The sequence below is a fragment of the Heterodontus francisci genome, chromosome 10, assembly GCF_036365525.1.
Source record: "Heterodontus francisci isolate sHetFra1 chromosome 10, sHetFra1.hap1, whole genome shotgun sequence".
Classification (NCBI taxonomy): Eukaryota; Metazoa; Chordata; class Chondrichthyes; order Heterodontiformes; family Heterodontidae; genus Heterodontus; species Heterodontus francisci.
The window spans coordinates 25,615,275-25,631,073 of NC_090380.1; the positions used below are offsets into that span (position 1 = coordinate 25,615,275).

The 15,799-nt window shown below is 53.6% G+C and overlaps 1 protein-coding gene across 1 annotated transcript; it reads left to right on the forward strand.

The window, feature by feature from the left end:
- The first annotated feature begins 8,743 nt into the window (after positions 1 to 8,743).
- LOC137374154 (fibril-forming collagen alpha chain-like) lies at positions 8,744 to 15,378 on the forward strand. The gene is made up of 4 exons (XM_068039935.1): positions 8,744 to 8,888; positions 10,034 to 12,058; positions 12,100 to 13,243; positions 13,461 to 15,378. The coding sequence occupies exons 1-4, from the start codon at positions 8,744 to 8,746 to the stop codon at positions 15,376 to 15,378; spliced, it is 5,232 nt and encodes a 1,743-aa protein (XP_067896036.1).
- The last annotated feature ends 421 nt before the right edge of the window (positions 15,379 to 15,799 follow it).

Consider the following 15,799-nt stretch of genomic DNA (forward strand, 5'->3'; position numbering starts at 1 on the left):
ATGTTCCTTTAAATCCCTGTCCCTTGTCCCTCTCCATCCTCACCTCGAACAACAAGTGCAAGGAGATCATGGATTTATTTTTCACTAAAATTGAGACCATCTGTTCGACTTTCTTGCTGCTTCCACCCACCCATAGGCTCCACTGCCTTCTGCTTGTTCACCTAAACAAATCTCCCTCCAAGCTTCCCCTCACCCTAGCCCTGATCCTGTGTCTATCTTTAGTTTCACTCCAATCTCCTCTTAACTTGTTCATGAGACTCACCTTCTGCTCCTTTATCCTAGTCCCATTAAACTGCTGGCCAACCAACTTCCCTTCCTAGGCCCATGCTCAATGATATTGTACATGATTGCCTCTCCTCAAGTACTGCTCCCCTCCCTTTCAAACCTGTCAACAAAATGCTGCACCTCAAAAAATCCACCCTCGATCCCACTGTCCATGCATGCTACCAGCCTACCACTAAACTCACTTTGCTCTCCAAAGACCTTGAACTTGTTGCCTCCTCCACGATCAGGTCTTTCCTGCAACTCCCTGTTTGAATCTCCAATCAGGTTTCTGAATCCTGCCACAGAACTGAAATGGCCCGAACCAATATCACAAATGCCATCCTCTTGACAGGTGCATTTTTCCTTCTCATCCCCCTCAACGTCTCTGTAGCCTTTGGTGCGGTTGATCACAACATTCTCCTTCAAAGCCTCTCCTACTTTGCCCAGCTCAGTGGGACTTGCCTCACTTGGTTCCACTTTCACCCATCTAGTCATAGCAAAAACTTCTCCAGCCGTCGCTTCTTCTCCCGTCAGTGCACCATTACCTCTGGAGTCCCTTGAGTCTTGATCCTTGGTCCCTTCCTCTTCCTGTCTATATGCTGCTTTCTAGTATCATATAAGAAGACATGGGGTCAACTTCCGCAAGTACGCTGAGTACATCCAGGTCTTCCTATCCACCACCTCTCGCCATCCTTCTGCTGTGTCTGTGTTGCCAGATTGCCTGCCTGGCATTAAATCTTGGGTGAGCTGCAATTTCCTCCAGTTAAATATTGGGAAGATCAAAGCCAATATCTTTGGCCCTGCCACAACTGCATACTTTTTCCACTGATCCTGTCCCCTTACCTGGCCAGTGTCTCAAGGTGAATCAAACTGCTCACAACTTTGGTGTCCTATTCAACTGTGGAATAAGCTCTTAATCCCATATCCTCTCACAAAGACTACCCTCTAACTTCCATCTCTGTAACATTACCACAGCTGCCCCTGCCTCAACCCACCTGTTACTGAAACCCTCATCCATGCCTTTGTTACTATGGCTCTGCTGGCCAGCCTCTCATTCTCCTCTCCCTGGAAACATCTCACCCATAACTTCTGTCCTTGCTGACTATAAGGAGAGGGGACGTGGTGGCACAGTGGCATTGTCACTGGACTAGTAACCCAGAGAGACAGGGTATTGCTCTGGGGACAGGGGTTCAAATCCCACCACAGCAGAAGGTGGAATTTAAATTCAATTAATAAATCTGGAATTAAAACCTAGTCTAATGATGGCCATGAAACCATTGTCGATTCGCTTTACAGAAGGAAATCTGCTGTCCTTACCTGGTCTGGTCTACATGTGATTCCAGACCCACAGCAATGTGGTTGACTCTGAAATGGCCTAGCACTCAGTTGTATCTAACTGCTATGATGTCAATAAAAGAATGAAACCGGACGGACCAACTGGCATTGACCTAGGCAGTGGAAATGACAATGGCAAACCCAGCCCTGTTGACCTTGCAAAGTCCTCCTTACTAACAGCTGGGGGTTTGTGTCAAAGTTGGGAGAGCTGTCCCACAGACTAGTCAAGCAACAGCCTGACATAGTCATATTCACAGAATCATACCTGACAGACACCTCCATCACAATCCCGGGTATGTCCTGTCCCACCAGCAGAGGTGGTGGAAGACTCGCCCTGGGAGTCCTCATCATCGGCTCTGAACCCCATGAAGTCTCATGGCATCAGGTCAAACATAGGCAAGGAAATCTCCTGCTGATTACCACCTACTGCCCTCCCTCAGCTGATGAATCAGTACTCCTCCATGTTGAAAACCACTTGGAGGAAGCACTGAGGATGGTAAGGGTGCAGAATGTACTCTGGATGGGGGACTTCAATGTCCATCACCAAGAGTGGCTCGGTAGCACCACGACTGGCCAAGTCCTAAATGACATAGCTGCTAGACTGGGTCTGTGGCAGGTGGTGAGGGAACCGACAAGAGGGAAAAACATATTTCATCTTGTCCTCACCAATCTGCCTGCCGTAGATGCATCTGTCCATGACAGTATTGGTAGGAGTGTGGACGAAGTCCTGCCTTCACGTTGAGGATACCCTCCATCGTGTTGTGTGGCACTACCACTGTGCTTAGATGGGATAGATTTTCAACAGATCTAGCAATGCAAAACTGGGCATCCATGAAGCGCTGTGGGGTAGCAGCAGAATTGTACTCAACCACAATCTGTAACCTCATGGCCCGGCATATCCCCCACTCTACCATTACCATCAAGCCAGGAGACCAACCCTGGTTCAATGAAGAGAGCAGGAGGGCATGCCAGGAGCAGCACCAGGCATACCTCAAAATGAGGTGTCAACCTGGTGAAGCTACAAACCATGACTACTTGCATGTCAAACTGTGTAAACAGCATGTGATAGACAGAGCTAAGCGATCCCATAACCAACGGATCAGATCTACGCTCTGCAGTCCTGCCACATCCAGTCATGAATGGTGGTGCACAATTAAACGACTAACTGGAGGAGGTGGCTCCACAAATATCCCCATCCTCAATGATGGGGGAGCCCAGCACATTGGTGAAAAAGATAAGGCTGAAGCATTTGTAACAATCTTCAGCCAGAAGTGCTGAGTTGATGATCCATCTCGGCCTCCTCCTAAAGTCCCCAGCATCACAGGTGCCAGTCTCCAGCCAATTCGATTAAATCCACATAATATCAAGGACTGAAGGCACTGGATACTGAAAAGGCTACTGGCCCTGACAATATTCCGGCAATAGTACTGAAGACCTGTGCTCCAGAACTTGCCGCACCCCTAGCCAAGCTATTCCAGTACAGCTACAACATTGGCATCTGCCCTGCAATGTGGAAAATTGCCCAGTTATGTCCGGTACACAAAATGCAGGACAAGTCCAACCCGGCCAATTACTACCCCCTCAGTCTACTCTCAATCATCAGCAAAGTGATGGAAGGTGTCATTGACAGTGCCATCAAGCGACACCTGCTTAGCAATAACCTGCTCAGTGACGCTCAGTTTGGGTTCCGCCTCAGCTCCTGACCTCATTACAGCCTTGGTTCAAACATGGACCAAAGAGCTGAACTCAAGAGGTGAGGTGAGAGTGAGAGTGACTGCCCTTGACATCAAGGAGGCATTTGACCGAGTATGGCATCAACGAGCCCTAGCAAAACTGGAATCAATGGGAATCAGGGGGAAAACACTCCGTTGATTGGAGTCATACCTAACACAAAGGAAGATGGTTGTGGTTGTTGGAGGTCAATCATCACAGCTCTAGGACATCACTGCAGGAGTTCCTTAAGGTAGTGTCCTAGGCCCAAACATCTTCAGCTGCTTCATCAATGACCTTCCTTCAATCATAAGGTCAGAAGTGGGGATGTTCGCTGATGATTGCACAATGTTCAGCACCATTCGCGACTCCTCAGATACTGAAGCAGTCTGTGTAGAAATGCAACAAGACCTGGACAATATCCAGGCTTGGGCTGATAAGTGGCAAGTAACATTCGCGCCACACAAGTACTAGGCAATGACCATCTCCAACAAAAGAGAATCGGACCATGTCCCCTTGACATTCAATGGCATTACCATCGCTGAATCCCCCACTATCAACATCCTGGGCGTTACCATTGACCAGAAACTGAACTGGAGTAGCCATATAAGTAGCGTGGCTACACGAGAGGTCAGAGGCTTGGAATCCTACGGCGAGTAACTCACCTCCTGAATCCCCAAAGCCTGTCCACCATCTACAAGACACAAGTCAGGAGTGTGACGGAATACTCTCCACTTGCCTGAATGGGTGCAGCTCCAACAACACTCAAGAAGCTTGACACCATCCAGGACAAAGCAGACTGCTTGACTCCCACCCCATCCAAAAACATTCAATCCCTCCACCACCGACGCACAGTGGCAACAGTGTGTATAATCTACAAGATGCACTGCATCAACGCACCAAGGCTCCTTAGACAGCACCTTCTAAACCCACGACCTCTACCACCTAGAAGGACAAGGACAGCAAATGGTTGGGAACACCACCACCTGCAATTTCCCCTCCAAGCCACACAGCATCCTGACTTGGAGGCCTGCCAAATCTAGTGCTAATTAGGCACTTAAGTGGACAGTGGCGGGCCTTCTACAGGATCAAAGACCCCATTGCCAGAGGCCCCGACCTTGGACAGTTGCCAGCCAATCAGAGATCGGCAGCTCTTCCACTGAGCAGCACCACCACAGAGGTGTTGGCTGCTGCTGAAGGAGCAACTACTGGAGGCCGAGGAGCATTTCTGAACCCAGACCACAGGTAGCTCAGGGTAGGAAGGGTCTTACGGGGTGGGACCCATGGGGTGTAGGGGGGTCAGTAGCAATGGTGGGGAGTGGCTCTCAGTGGGCCCCCCCACTTCCCGATGCCAGGTCCCTCATTCAGGCACCAAGTGCCTTTTAACGAGGGACACACCCCCGCCACCATCCCACTCGATTTTATGCTCTCCTTGCCTCCAAACCCGCCACAGGGGAGAGCATAAAATTCCCCCCCCCCGCCATTGTCTCAACCAGAACTTAGGTCTGTTTAGTCCGGAACATTCTGTATTGTTTCAGTTCCTTCACTCTCAAGCTCCGCCCACAGGCTTGAGCAATTAAGCACAGTGAACATCGTGCAGTGAACAGACTAACACAATCAAACACAGATCAATTAAACCATTGAACACTGCACCAAACAAAGAGCAGATACAAGCGAGGTGAAGACCCAAAACTGTTTGAGTGGCAAGCTGCCCCATTATTGCCTGGTGCAATGCTGTACCATTTCATCTGAGAACAAATTGCTGAACATCTGGCAACTTTTACAGTTGTCAGTAAAACTTACTGACTTCAAAAAGCACTTGAGCTCCATTGTTCAAAGGCTTTTGAGATGCAAACTGTATTGTATCTCTTTTTCAAAAAAAATTATTAATATTGACCGCTAATCAATATGGCAGGTCCGCTCGATTCCACTGCAGTTGATTTAGGAAGAAACAGGAGGATGTCACTCAGCCCCTTAAGTCATTCAACTAGATCGTGGCTGATCTGTATCTTCACTGTGTTGAGTTGCCTCGCTTCCATATCCCTTAAACACTAATAACAAAAACATCTATCAATCTCAGTTTTGAAATTTTCATTTGACCCCCAGCCTCAACAGTTTTTTAGGGGAGACAGTCACATCAATTGTCACGTAGTAAGAAAATGGCAGCCTATGAATGGATGCATTTTCAAGAAGAGGGACCAGGAAGCTATGGGGGCAGTAGTGATTTAGCTGAAAGTCTGGTAGAACATTTTAGTCTGCTTATGATTTCAGCTATGAGAATTACAGGAAAAACTAAATACATTCAAACTTCTGGATTAATTATCCAACTTCATTAGGTTCACTGAAAATATATCAAAACATGCAACATGAACCTATCCTATACTATGGATGACTATTTGACACTAGCAATACATTGTTGGAAATATGAAGCGAGTGAAATATGTACAATTACCCAAGAGTGGTCAACTTCATGTTGACTGTAGTTCTCCAGTGACTGACAAAGTTCCTCATTGCCTACGGTTGCAACAACAAAGTTTTTTTTAACTTTTTCTTTTATACTCTAGTTCTAGGGAGGGACTAGATTGTATACTGACAGTGGCTTATAGTCCAATTAGTATTTGTTTTAGGGCAAAATACCCTGTCACATGCTGAACCCTTAGTTGGAACAAGCCCACCCTGGGAGTGTCAATCTTCCTTAAACTTCCTTCAGTCAGTATGTCTGAGACCTGTTCTTTAGTGTAGGTTCACCATGCATTTCTGCATGTTAGTTGCTTCACATGCAATGGATAACATCTGCATACTTACACCGGTATCCCAATATCTTGCCACACTTGCCATCCAATACAAGCCATTCTTGAGCTTTCAGGTAATCTTATCAAAAAATCACGGGGGTGTTAGTCTGCGATCTTTGCGTATCTCCCCCTGCATGTCTCAGGCTGTGGACAGACTATCATCAAATGCAGTTATCATAAAAGATTCATAGGGTAGGATACAGACATCTCCAAAAGAAAGGTATCAAATTACTAGGCTGATCTACACTTTCCTTTCACTAGAATGAACATTAATATCAGATTGATATATTCCATTGAGCTGTGTCCTGGTGATTTTTCCAATTTCCATTTGTTTAGTTTAGTTATACAGCACTGAAACAAGCCCTTCAGCCCACCGAGTCTGTGCCGACCATCAACCACCCATTTATACTAATCCTACACTAATCCCATATTCCTACCACATCCCCACCTGTCCCTATATTTCCTACCACCTACCTATACTAGGGGCAATTTATAATGGCCAATTTACCTACCAACCTGCAAGTCTTTTGGCTGTGGGAGGAAACCGGAGCACCCAGAGAAACCCACGCAGACACAGGGAGAACTTGCAAACTCCACACAGGCAGTACCCAGAATTGAACCCAGGTCGCTGGGGCTGTGAGGCTGCGGTGCTAACTACTGCGCCACCCTGGTGGTGTGTTTTTTTCCGATCTCTATCTCCTATCCGCAATCACTTTCTCTCATTCAATTTCACACATCCCATTAGTCATCAGTCCATTCTATCTCATTGATGAGCCCTGGAGGAACTTTACTAATACAATGCTCTCACAATATCTTTAAAACAAAAATCAAACATTCCCATGTGATTCCAAGCATTAACACATTTATTTTGCCTGTTCTTTATTTTAGATGGCCTTTTATTTTGCAAAAATAACCTGTTATATTGTGCCTAGCATTTTATCATTTCAAAATTGCCCCAAATTCAAAGAACACTGTTATTGGGCTGACAACATTCAATTTATTTCTCCCCAAAAGAAACTTTCTTTTTTTGATAGTCAGGAACCACCTAGACTGCTTTTCATTACTTTTTTTAATGGAAATTAGAAAAACGTAAAAAAAAATTAAATAGCTACCTTATAATTAATGAAGAGACGCAAGCAGGAGGGAAGTAGGAAGCTGGTGAATCTACAGCTTTATTTTATTTTTAAATGGTAAGGTTTATTATTTAACTAAGTTTTAAATTAGTACAATAAGTGGTGGTGAGGAGAGGCATTAGTTAAAAAAAAAGAAAATAATTAATTAATTTGTTAATTAAAATGCAACAAAGATGGCAGGGCAAATGAAGTGTTGCAGCTGCAGCACGTAGGAGCTCATGGGCACCTGTGTGATCCACGGCAAGCACATCTGCAGTGTCTATGGCTCGAGGAGCTTCGGCTCAGAGCAGATGAGCTGGAGGCCAAGCTACAGACACTGCGATGCATTGGGGAGGGGGAAAGTGACCCAGACTATTTGTTTCAGAAGTCAGTCACACCCGTTAGGATAAGGTCTTCTGATTTGCTCAGTGGTCAGCGACAGGAGGGTGTGGACTGCAAAAGAGGAAGGTATGGGGATCGAAAAGGCAGAGTGCAGGAGCCTCAGCCCTTGCAATTGCCCAGCAGCTTTGAGGTTTGAGCTTTGAGCAAGGGCTGCAGGGTGGATGAGTAAACAGACCATGGCACTGTGGTACAGGAAGCCATTCAAGCGGAAGGGAATAAAATGTAGTGGTAATAGGAGACAGTATAGACAGGGGGATAGACACAGTTCTCTACAGGCAAGAGTCCAGAAGGCTTTGTTGCCTGCCTGGTGCCACGGTTCTGGACATCTACTCAGGTCTGGAGAGGAACTTGCAGTCGGAGGGGGAAGATCCAGTTGTCGTGGTTCATGTAGGTACAAACAACATAGATAGGTCTAGAAAAGAGGTTCTGCATTGGGAATATGAGCAGCTGGGAACTAAATTAAAAAGCAGAGCCACAAAGGTAATAAGCTCTGGATTATTACCTGAGCCACGAGCAAATTGGCGTAGGGTAAATAAGATTAGCAAGTTGAATACGTGGCTCAAAGATTGGTGTGGGCGGAACAGGTTTCAATTCATGGGGCACTGGCACCAGTTCTGGGGAAGTGGGAGCTGTATTGGGACGGTCTTCACCTGAACCGTGCTGGGACCAGTGTTCTGGCGAGTCGTATAACTAGGGTGGTAGAGATTGCTTTAAACCAAGTAGTGGGGGAGAGGGATCACGTGAGAAAAGATGTGGTAAATTAAAGGGAAAGGACAAGGTAATAGAGCAAAGTAGCAAAAAGGGGAATGATAATCAGAGCATGGCAGGAAAGGACAGAGCATACAAACTTAGGAGTGTGCCAACAGATAAGGAAGAGTTTGCAAAAATAGTGAAAAGGCAGAACAACAGGCTCTGTATCTGAATGTGCGCAGCATTCATAACAAAATGGATGAATTGTCAGCACAAATAGAAATAAATATGCATGACCTGATAGCCATTACAGAGACATGGTTGCAAGGTGACCAAGGCTGGGACCTGAATATTCAAGGGTAATTGACATTTTGGAAGGACAGGAAGCTAGGAAAAAATGTTTGGGTAGATATTTTAATTAAGGATGACATTAGTACAATGGTGAGAGATGACTTTAGTTCTGAAGATCAAGATGTACAATCAGTTTGTGTAGAGATAAGAAATAGCAAAAGAAAGAAGTCACTTGTGGGAGTAGTTTGTAGACCCCCTAACTGTAGCAAAACTGTAGGACAAGAATATACAGGTAGCAGTAATCATAACATGATAGAATTTCACATTTAGTTTGAGAGTGAGAAGTGTGGGTCTAAGATTAGTGTTTTAAATTTAAATTAAGGTCATTACAAGGTTATGAAGGCAGAGCTGGCTAAAGTAAACAGGGAAATTAAGTAAAAGAGTAGGACAGTAGAAATGCAGTGGCAGACACTTAAGGAGATATTTCATAATTCTCAGCAAAGATACATTCCATTGAGAAAGAAAGACTCTGTGTGAAAAGTAACATTCTGATAACTATCAAGGCTTAGTAAAGAATATATAAGAGTGATGTTTAAAATAATGAGAGTTCATGGAACATGTCTTGCATCAAAGGTTTCCTCTACAACTCTCCACGAGGTTCTGCACTGATTACATTACATCACTTCCTCTGATGATGCACACATTCTTTTTATATAATCTGACCGCTGTTATGATCACTGCTACCTAGAGGCTCCTTTACTATGAGGTCATTAATTAATTCTGTCTCATTGCACATTACCTGCTCTCTGGTTGGTTCTAGAACGTGCTGCTCTAAGAAATTGTCCTGAATACACTATACAAACTCATCTTACAGCAGCCCAATGTTCCCTATATTACATTATCCTACATCTCTCCCAAGTCTCTGACTTCTCTTTTCAGATTGATAATCATTGTGACATTATCACAAGGTCTGCCATAACGAGCTCTTTGTTCTTTAAAAAGGATTTGAGGATTTGAGTCTTCGAGTTCCTCCTTCTCCCTCGCTTACTTTTTCCAAGTCTTCCGCATGTAATTATGGTTTGAGTGAACTTGTGAGTGTAGGAAGTCGGGTCTTCAACCTTCTTCCCATTAACAATTCATATGGGGCTAAACCATTCGGAAGTGGTGTCGATTGATAACTAAGAAGTCCAGTTGAAGATCTTCATTCTTTTTCAACTTTCCTTCACAGTCCTTACATCTCTCTCTGCTTCACCATTAGCCTGAGGGTACCTTGGTGAAGTCGTGATATGGACAAATCCGTATACCTCTATAAACTCTCTGAAACATTCATTTGTAAATTGCGGCCCATTGTCAGATATTACAATATCTGGAATTACATGCGGAGCAAAGATTTCTCTCAAGGATGTGATTACAGCTTCTGACCTTTGACCAATAAAGAGCAGGCCCGAGGCCCTTATTTACCCGAGACGACCGGAGCAGCAGTCGGCGGACCTGGGAGGAACCGGGACCGCAGCGACAGTCGGTGGACCTGGGAGGAACCGGGACCGCAGGGACAGTCGGCAGACCTGGGAGGAACCGGGACCGCAGCGACAGTCAGCAGACCTGGGAGGAACCGGGGACCTGGAAGGAACCGGGGACCTGGGTGGAACCGGGACCGGAGCGACAGTCGGCAGACCTGGGAGGAACCGGGGACCTGGGAGGAACCGGGGATCTGGGAGGAACCGGGACCGGAGCGACAGTCGGCAGACCTGGGAGGAACCGGGGACCTGGGAGGAACCGGGGACCTGGGAGGAACTGGGAACGGAGCAACAGTCGGCGGACCTGGGAGGAACCGGGACCGGAGTGACAGTCGGCAGACCTGGGAGGAACCGGGGACCTGGGAGGAACCGGGGACCTGGGAGGAACCGGAACCGGAGCGACAGTCGGCGGACCTGGGAGGAACCGGGGACCTGGGAGGAACCGGGACCGGAGCAGCAGTCGGCGGACCTGGGAGGAACTGGGACCGGAGCGACAGTCGGCAGACCTGGGAGGAACCGGGGACCTGGGAGGAACTGGGAACGGAGCAACAGTCGGAGGACCTGGGAGGAACCGGGACCGGAGTGACAGTCGGCAGACCTGGGAGGAACCGGGGACCTGGGAGGAACCGGGGACCTGGGAGGAACCGGAACCGGAGCGACAGTCGGCAGACCTGGGAGGAACCGGGGACCTCGGAGGAACCGGAACCGGAGCGACAGTCGGCGGACCTGGGAGGAACCGGGACCGGAGCGACAGACGGCAGATCTGGGAGGAACCGGGGACCTCGGAGGAACCGGGGACCTGGGAGGAACCGGAACCGGAGCGACAGTCGGCGGACCTGGGAGGAACCGGGACGGCAGCGACAGTCGGTGGACCTGGGAGGAACCGGGACCGCAGGGACAGTCGGCAGACCTGGGAGGAACCGGGACCGCAGCGACAGTCGGCAGACCTGGGAGGAACCGGGACCGCAGCGACAGTCAGCAGACCTGGGAGGAACCGGGGAACTGGGAGGAACCGGGGACCTGGGTGGAACCGGGACCGGAGCGACAGTCGGCAGACCTGGGAGGAACCGGGGACCTGGGAGGAACCGGGGATCTGGGAGGAACCGGGACCGGAGCGACAGTCGGCGGACCTGGGAGGAACCGGGACCGGAGCGACAGTCGGCAGACCTGGGAGGAACCAGGGACCTGGGAGGAACCGGTGACCTGGGAGGAACCGGGACCGGAGCGACAGTCGGCAGACCTGGGAAGAACCGGGACCTGAGCGACAGTCGGCAGACCTGGGAGGAACCGGGACCGGAGCGACAGTCGGCAGACCTGGGAAGAACCGGGACTGGAGCAGCAGTCGGCAGACCTGGGAGGAACCGGGGACCTGGGAGGAACCGGGGACCTGGGAGGAACTGGGACCTGGGAGGAACTGGGACCGGAGCAGCAGTCGGCAGACCTGGGAGGAACCGGGGACCTGGGAGGAACCGGGGACCTGGGAGGAACTGGGAACGGAGCGACAGTCGGCAGACCTGGGAAGAACCGGGACCTGAGCGACAGTCGGCAGACCTGGGAGGAACCGGGACCGGAGCGACAGTCGGCAGACCTGGGAAGAACCGGGACTGGAGCGACAGTCGGCAGACCTGGGTAGAACCGGGCCCGGAGCGACAGTCGGCAGACCTGGGAGGAACTGGGACCTGGGAGGAACCGGGACCGGAGCAGCAGTCGGCAGACCTGGGAGGAACCGGGGACCTGGGAGGAACCGGGGACCTGGGAGGAACTGGGAACGGAGCAACAGTCGGCGGACCTGGGAGGAACCGGGACTGGAGTGACAGTCGGCAGACCTGGGAGGAACCGGGACCAGAGCGACAGTCGGCAGACCTGGGAAGAACCGGGACCGGAGTGACAGTCGGCAGACCTGGGAACCGGGACCTGGGAGGAACCGGGACCGGAGCAGCAGTCGGCGGACCTGGGAGGAACTGGGACCGGAGCGACACTCGGCAGACCTGGGAGGAACCGGGGACCTGGGAGGAACCGGGGACCTGGGAGGAACTGGGAACGGAGCAACAGTCAGCGGACCTGGGAGGAACCGGGACCGGAGTGACAGTCGGCAGACCTGGGAGGAACCGGGGACCTGGGAGGAACCGGGGACCTGGGAGGAACCGGAACCGGAGCAACAGTCGGCGGACCTGGGAGGAACCGGGACCGGAGCGACAGTCGGCAGACCTGGGAGGAACCGGGGACCTCGGAGGAACCGGAACCGGAGCGACAGTCGGCGGACCTGGGAGGAACCGGGACCGCAGCGACAGACGGCAGACCTGGGAGGAACCGGGGACCTCGGAGGAACTGGGGACCTGGGAGGAACTGGAACCGGAGCGGCAGTCGGCGGACCTGGGAGGAACCGGGACCGCAGCGACAGTCGGCAGACCTGGGAGGAACCGGGACCGCAGCGACAGTCGGCAGACCTGGGAGGAACCGGGGACCTGGGAGGAACCGGGGACCTGGGTGGAACCGGGACCGGAGCGACAGTCGGCAGACCTGGGAGGAACCGGGACCGCAGCGACAGTCGGCAGACCTGGGAGGAACCGGGCCCGCAGCGACAGTCAGCAGACCTGGGAGGAACCGGGGACCTGGGAGGAACCGGGGACCTGGGTGGAACCGGGGATCTGGGAGGAACCGGGACCAGAGCGACAGTCGGCGGACCTGGGAGGAACCGGGACCGGAGTGACAGTCGGCAGACCTGGGAGGAACCGGGGACCTGGGAGGAACCGGGGATCTGGGAGGAACCGGGACCAGAGCGACAGTCGGCGGACCTGGGAGGAACCGGGACCGGAGTGACAGTCGGCAGACCTGGGAGGAACCGGGGACCTGGGAGGAACCGGGGATCTGGGAGGAACCGGGACCGGAGCGACAGTCGGCGGACCTGGGAGGAACCGGGACCGGAGCGACAGTCAGCAGACCTGGGAGGAACCAGGGACCTGGGAGGAACCGGTGACCTGGGAGGAACCGGGACCGGAGCGACAGTCGGCAGACCTGGGAAGAACCGGGACCTGAGCGACAGTCGGCAGACCTGGGAGGAACCAGGACCGGAGCGACAGTCGGCAGACCTGGGAAGAACCGGGACTGGAGCGACAGTCGGCAGACCTGGGTAGAACCGGGCCCGGAGCGACAGTCGGCAGACCTGGGAGGAACTGGGACCTGGGAGGAACTGGGACCGGAGCAGCAGTCAGCAGACCTGGGAGGAACCGGGGACCTGGGAGGAACCGGGGACCTGGGAGGAACTGGGAACGGAGCAACAGTCGGCGGACCTGGGTGGAACCGGGACCGGAGTGACAGTCGGCAGACCTGGGAGGAACCGGGACCAGAGCGACAGTCGGCAGACCTGGGAAGAACCGTGACCGGAGTGACAGTCGGCAGACCTGGGAGGAACCGGGACCTGGGAGGAACCGGGACCGGAGTGACAGTCGGCAGACCTGGGAGGAACCGGGGACCTGGGAGGAACCGGGGACCTGGGAGGAACCGGAACCGGAGCGACAGTCGGCGGACCTGGGAGGAACCGGGACCGAGCGACAGTCGGCAGACCTGGGAGGAACCGTGGACCTCGGAGGAACCGGAACCAGAGCGACAGTCGGCGGACCTGGGAGGAACCGGGACCGGAGCGACAGACGGCAGACCTGGGAGGAACCGGGGACCTCGGAGGAAGCGGGGACCTGGGAGGAACCGGAACCGGAGCGACAGTCGGCGGACCTGGGAGGAACCGGGACCGCAGCGACAGTCGGTGGACCTGGGAGGAACCGGGACCGCAGCGACAGTCGGCAGACCTGGGAGGAACTGGGACCGCAGCGACAGTCGGCAGACCTGGGAGGAACCGGGACCGCAGCGACAGTCAGCAGACCTGGGAGGAACCGGGGACCAGGGAGGAACCGAGGACCTGGGTGGAACCGGGACCGGAGCGACAGTCGGCAGACCTGGGAGGAACCGGGGACCTGGGAGGAACCGGGGATCTGGGAGGAACCGGGACCGGAGCGACAGTCGGCGGACCTGGGAGGAACCGGGACCGGAGCGACAGTCGGCAGACCTGGGAGGAACCAGGGACCTGGGAGGAACCGGGGATCTGGGAGGAACCGGAACCGGAGCGACAGTCGGCAGACCTGGGAGGAACCAGGGACCTGGGAGGAACCGGGGATCTGGGAGGAACCGGAACCGGAGCGACAGTCGGCGGACCTGGGAGGAACCGGGACCGGAGCGACAGTCGGCAGACCTGGGAGGAACCAGGGACCTGGGAGGAACCGGGGATCTGGGAGGAACCGGGACCGGAGCGACAGTCGGCGGACCTGGGAGGAACCGGGACCGGAGCGACAGTCGGCAGACCTGGGAGGAACCGGGACCGGAGCGACAGTCGGCGGACCTGGGAGGAACCGGGACTGGAGCGACAGTCGGCAGACCTGGGAGGAACCAGGGACCTGGGAGGAACCGGGGACCTGGGAGGAACCGGAACCGGAGCGGCAGTCGGCGGACCTTGGAGGAACCGGGACCGGAGCGAGAGACGGCAGACCTGGGAGGAACCGGGGACCTCGGAGGAACCGAGGACCTGGGAGGAACCGGAACTGGAGCGACAGTCGGCGGACCTGGGAGGAACCGGGACCGGAGCGACAGACGGCAGACCTGGGAGGAACCGGGGACCTCGGAGGAACCGGGGACCTGGGAGGAACCAGAACCAGAGCGACAGTCGGCGGACCTGGGAGGAACCGGGACTTGAGCGACAGTCGGCAGACCTGGGAGGAACCGGGACTGGAGCGACAGTCGGCAGACCTGGGAGGAACCGGGGACCTCGGAGGAACCGGGGACCTGGGAGGAACCAGAACCAGAGCGACAGTCGGCGGACCTGGGAGGAACCGGGACTTGAGCGACAGTCGGCAGACCTGGGAGGAACCGGGACTGGAGCGACAGTCGGCAGACCTGGGAGGAACCGAGACCAGAGCGACAGTCGGCAGACCTGGGAAGAACCGGGACCAGAGTGACAGTCGGCGGACCTGGGAGGAACCGGGACTGGAGCGACAGTCGGCAGACCTGGGAGGAACCGGGGACCTGGGAGGAACCGGGACCGGAGCGACAGTCGGCAGACCTGGGAAGAACCGGGACCGGAGCGACATTTGGCAGCCCTTGGAGGAACCGGGACCGGAGCGACAGTCGGCAGACCTGGGAAGAACCGGGACCAGAGCGACAGTTGGCAGCCCTTGGAGAAACCGGGACCGGAGCGACAGTCGGCAGACCTGGGAGTAACCGGGACCGGAGCGACAGTCGGCAGACCTGGGAGGAACCGGGATGGAGCGACAGTCGGCAGACCTGGGAGGAACCGGGATGGAGCGACAGTCGGCAGAGCTGGGAATAACTGGGATGGAGCGACAGTCGGCAGACCTGGGAGTAACCATGACCGGAGCGACAATCGGCAGACCTGGGAGGAACCACGACCTGGGAGGAACCGGGACCGGAGCGACAGTCAGCAGACCTGGGAGGTACCGTATGAAGCGACAGTCGGCAGACCTTAGAGTAACCGGGACCGGAGCGACAGTCGGCAGACCTGGGAGGAACCGGGACCGGAGCGACAGTCGGCAGACCTGGGAAGAACCGGGACCGGAGCAACAGTTGGCAGCCCTTGGAGGAACCGGGACCGGAGCGACAGTCGGCAGACCTGGGAGTAACC

What these genes read in the sequence shown, in the direction of transcription:
- LOC137374154 (XM_068039935.1), top strand. Translation starts at nt 8,744, where the DNA reads ATGGTGAGAGATGACTTTAGTTCTGAAGATCAAGATGTACAATCAGTT. An exon ending in TGTAGGACAAGAATATACAG is followed by an intron (nt 8,889 to 10,033) that starts GTAGCAGTAATC and finishes TGACCAATAAAG; the next exon opens with AGCAGGCCCGAGGCCCTTAT. An exon ending in CGGGACCGGAGCAGCAGTCG is followed by an intron (nt 12,059 to 12,099) that starts GCGGACCTGGGA and finishes GACACTCGGCAG; the next exon opens with ACCTGGGAGGAACCGGGGAC.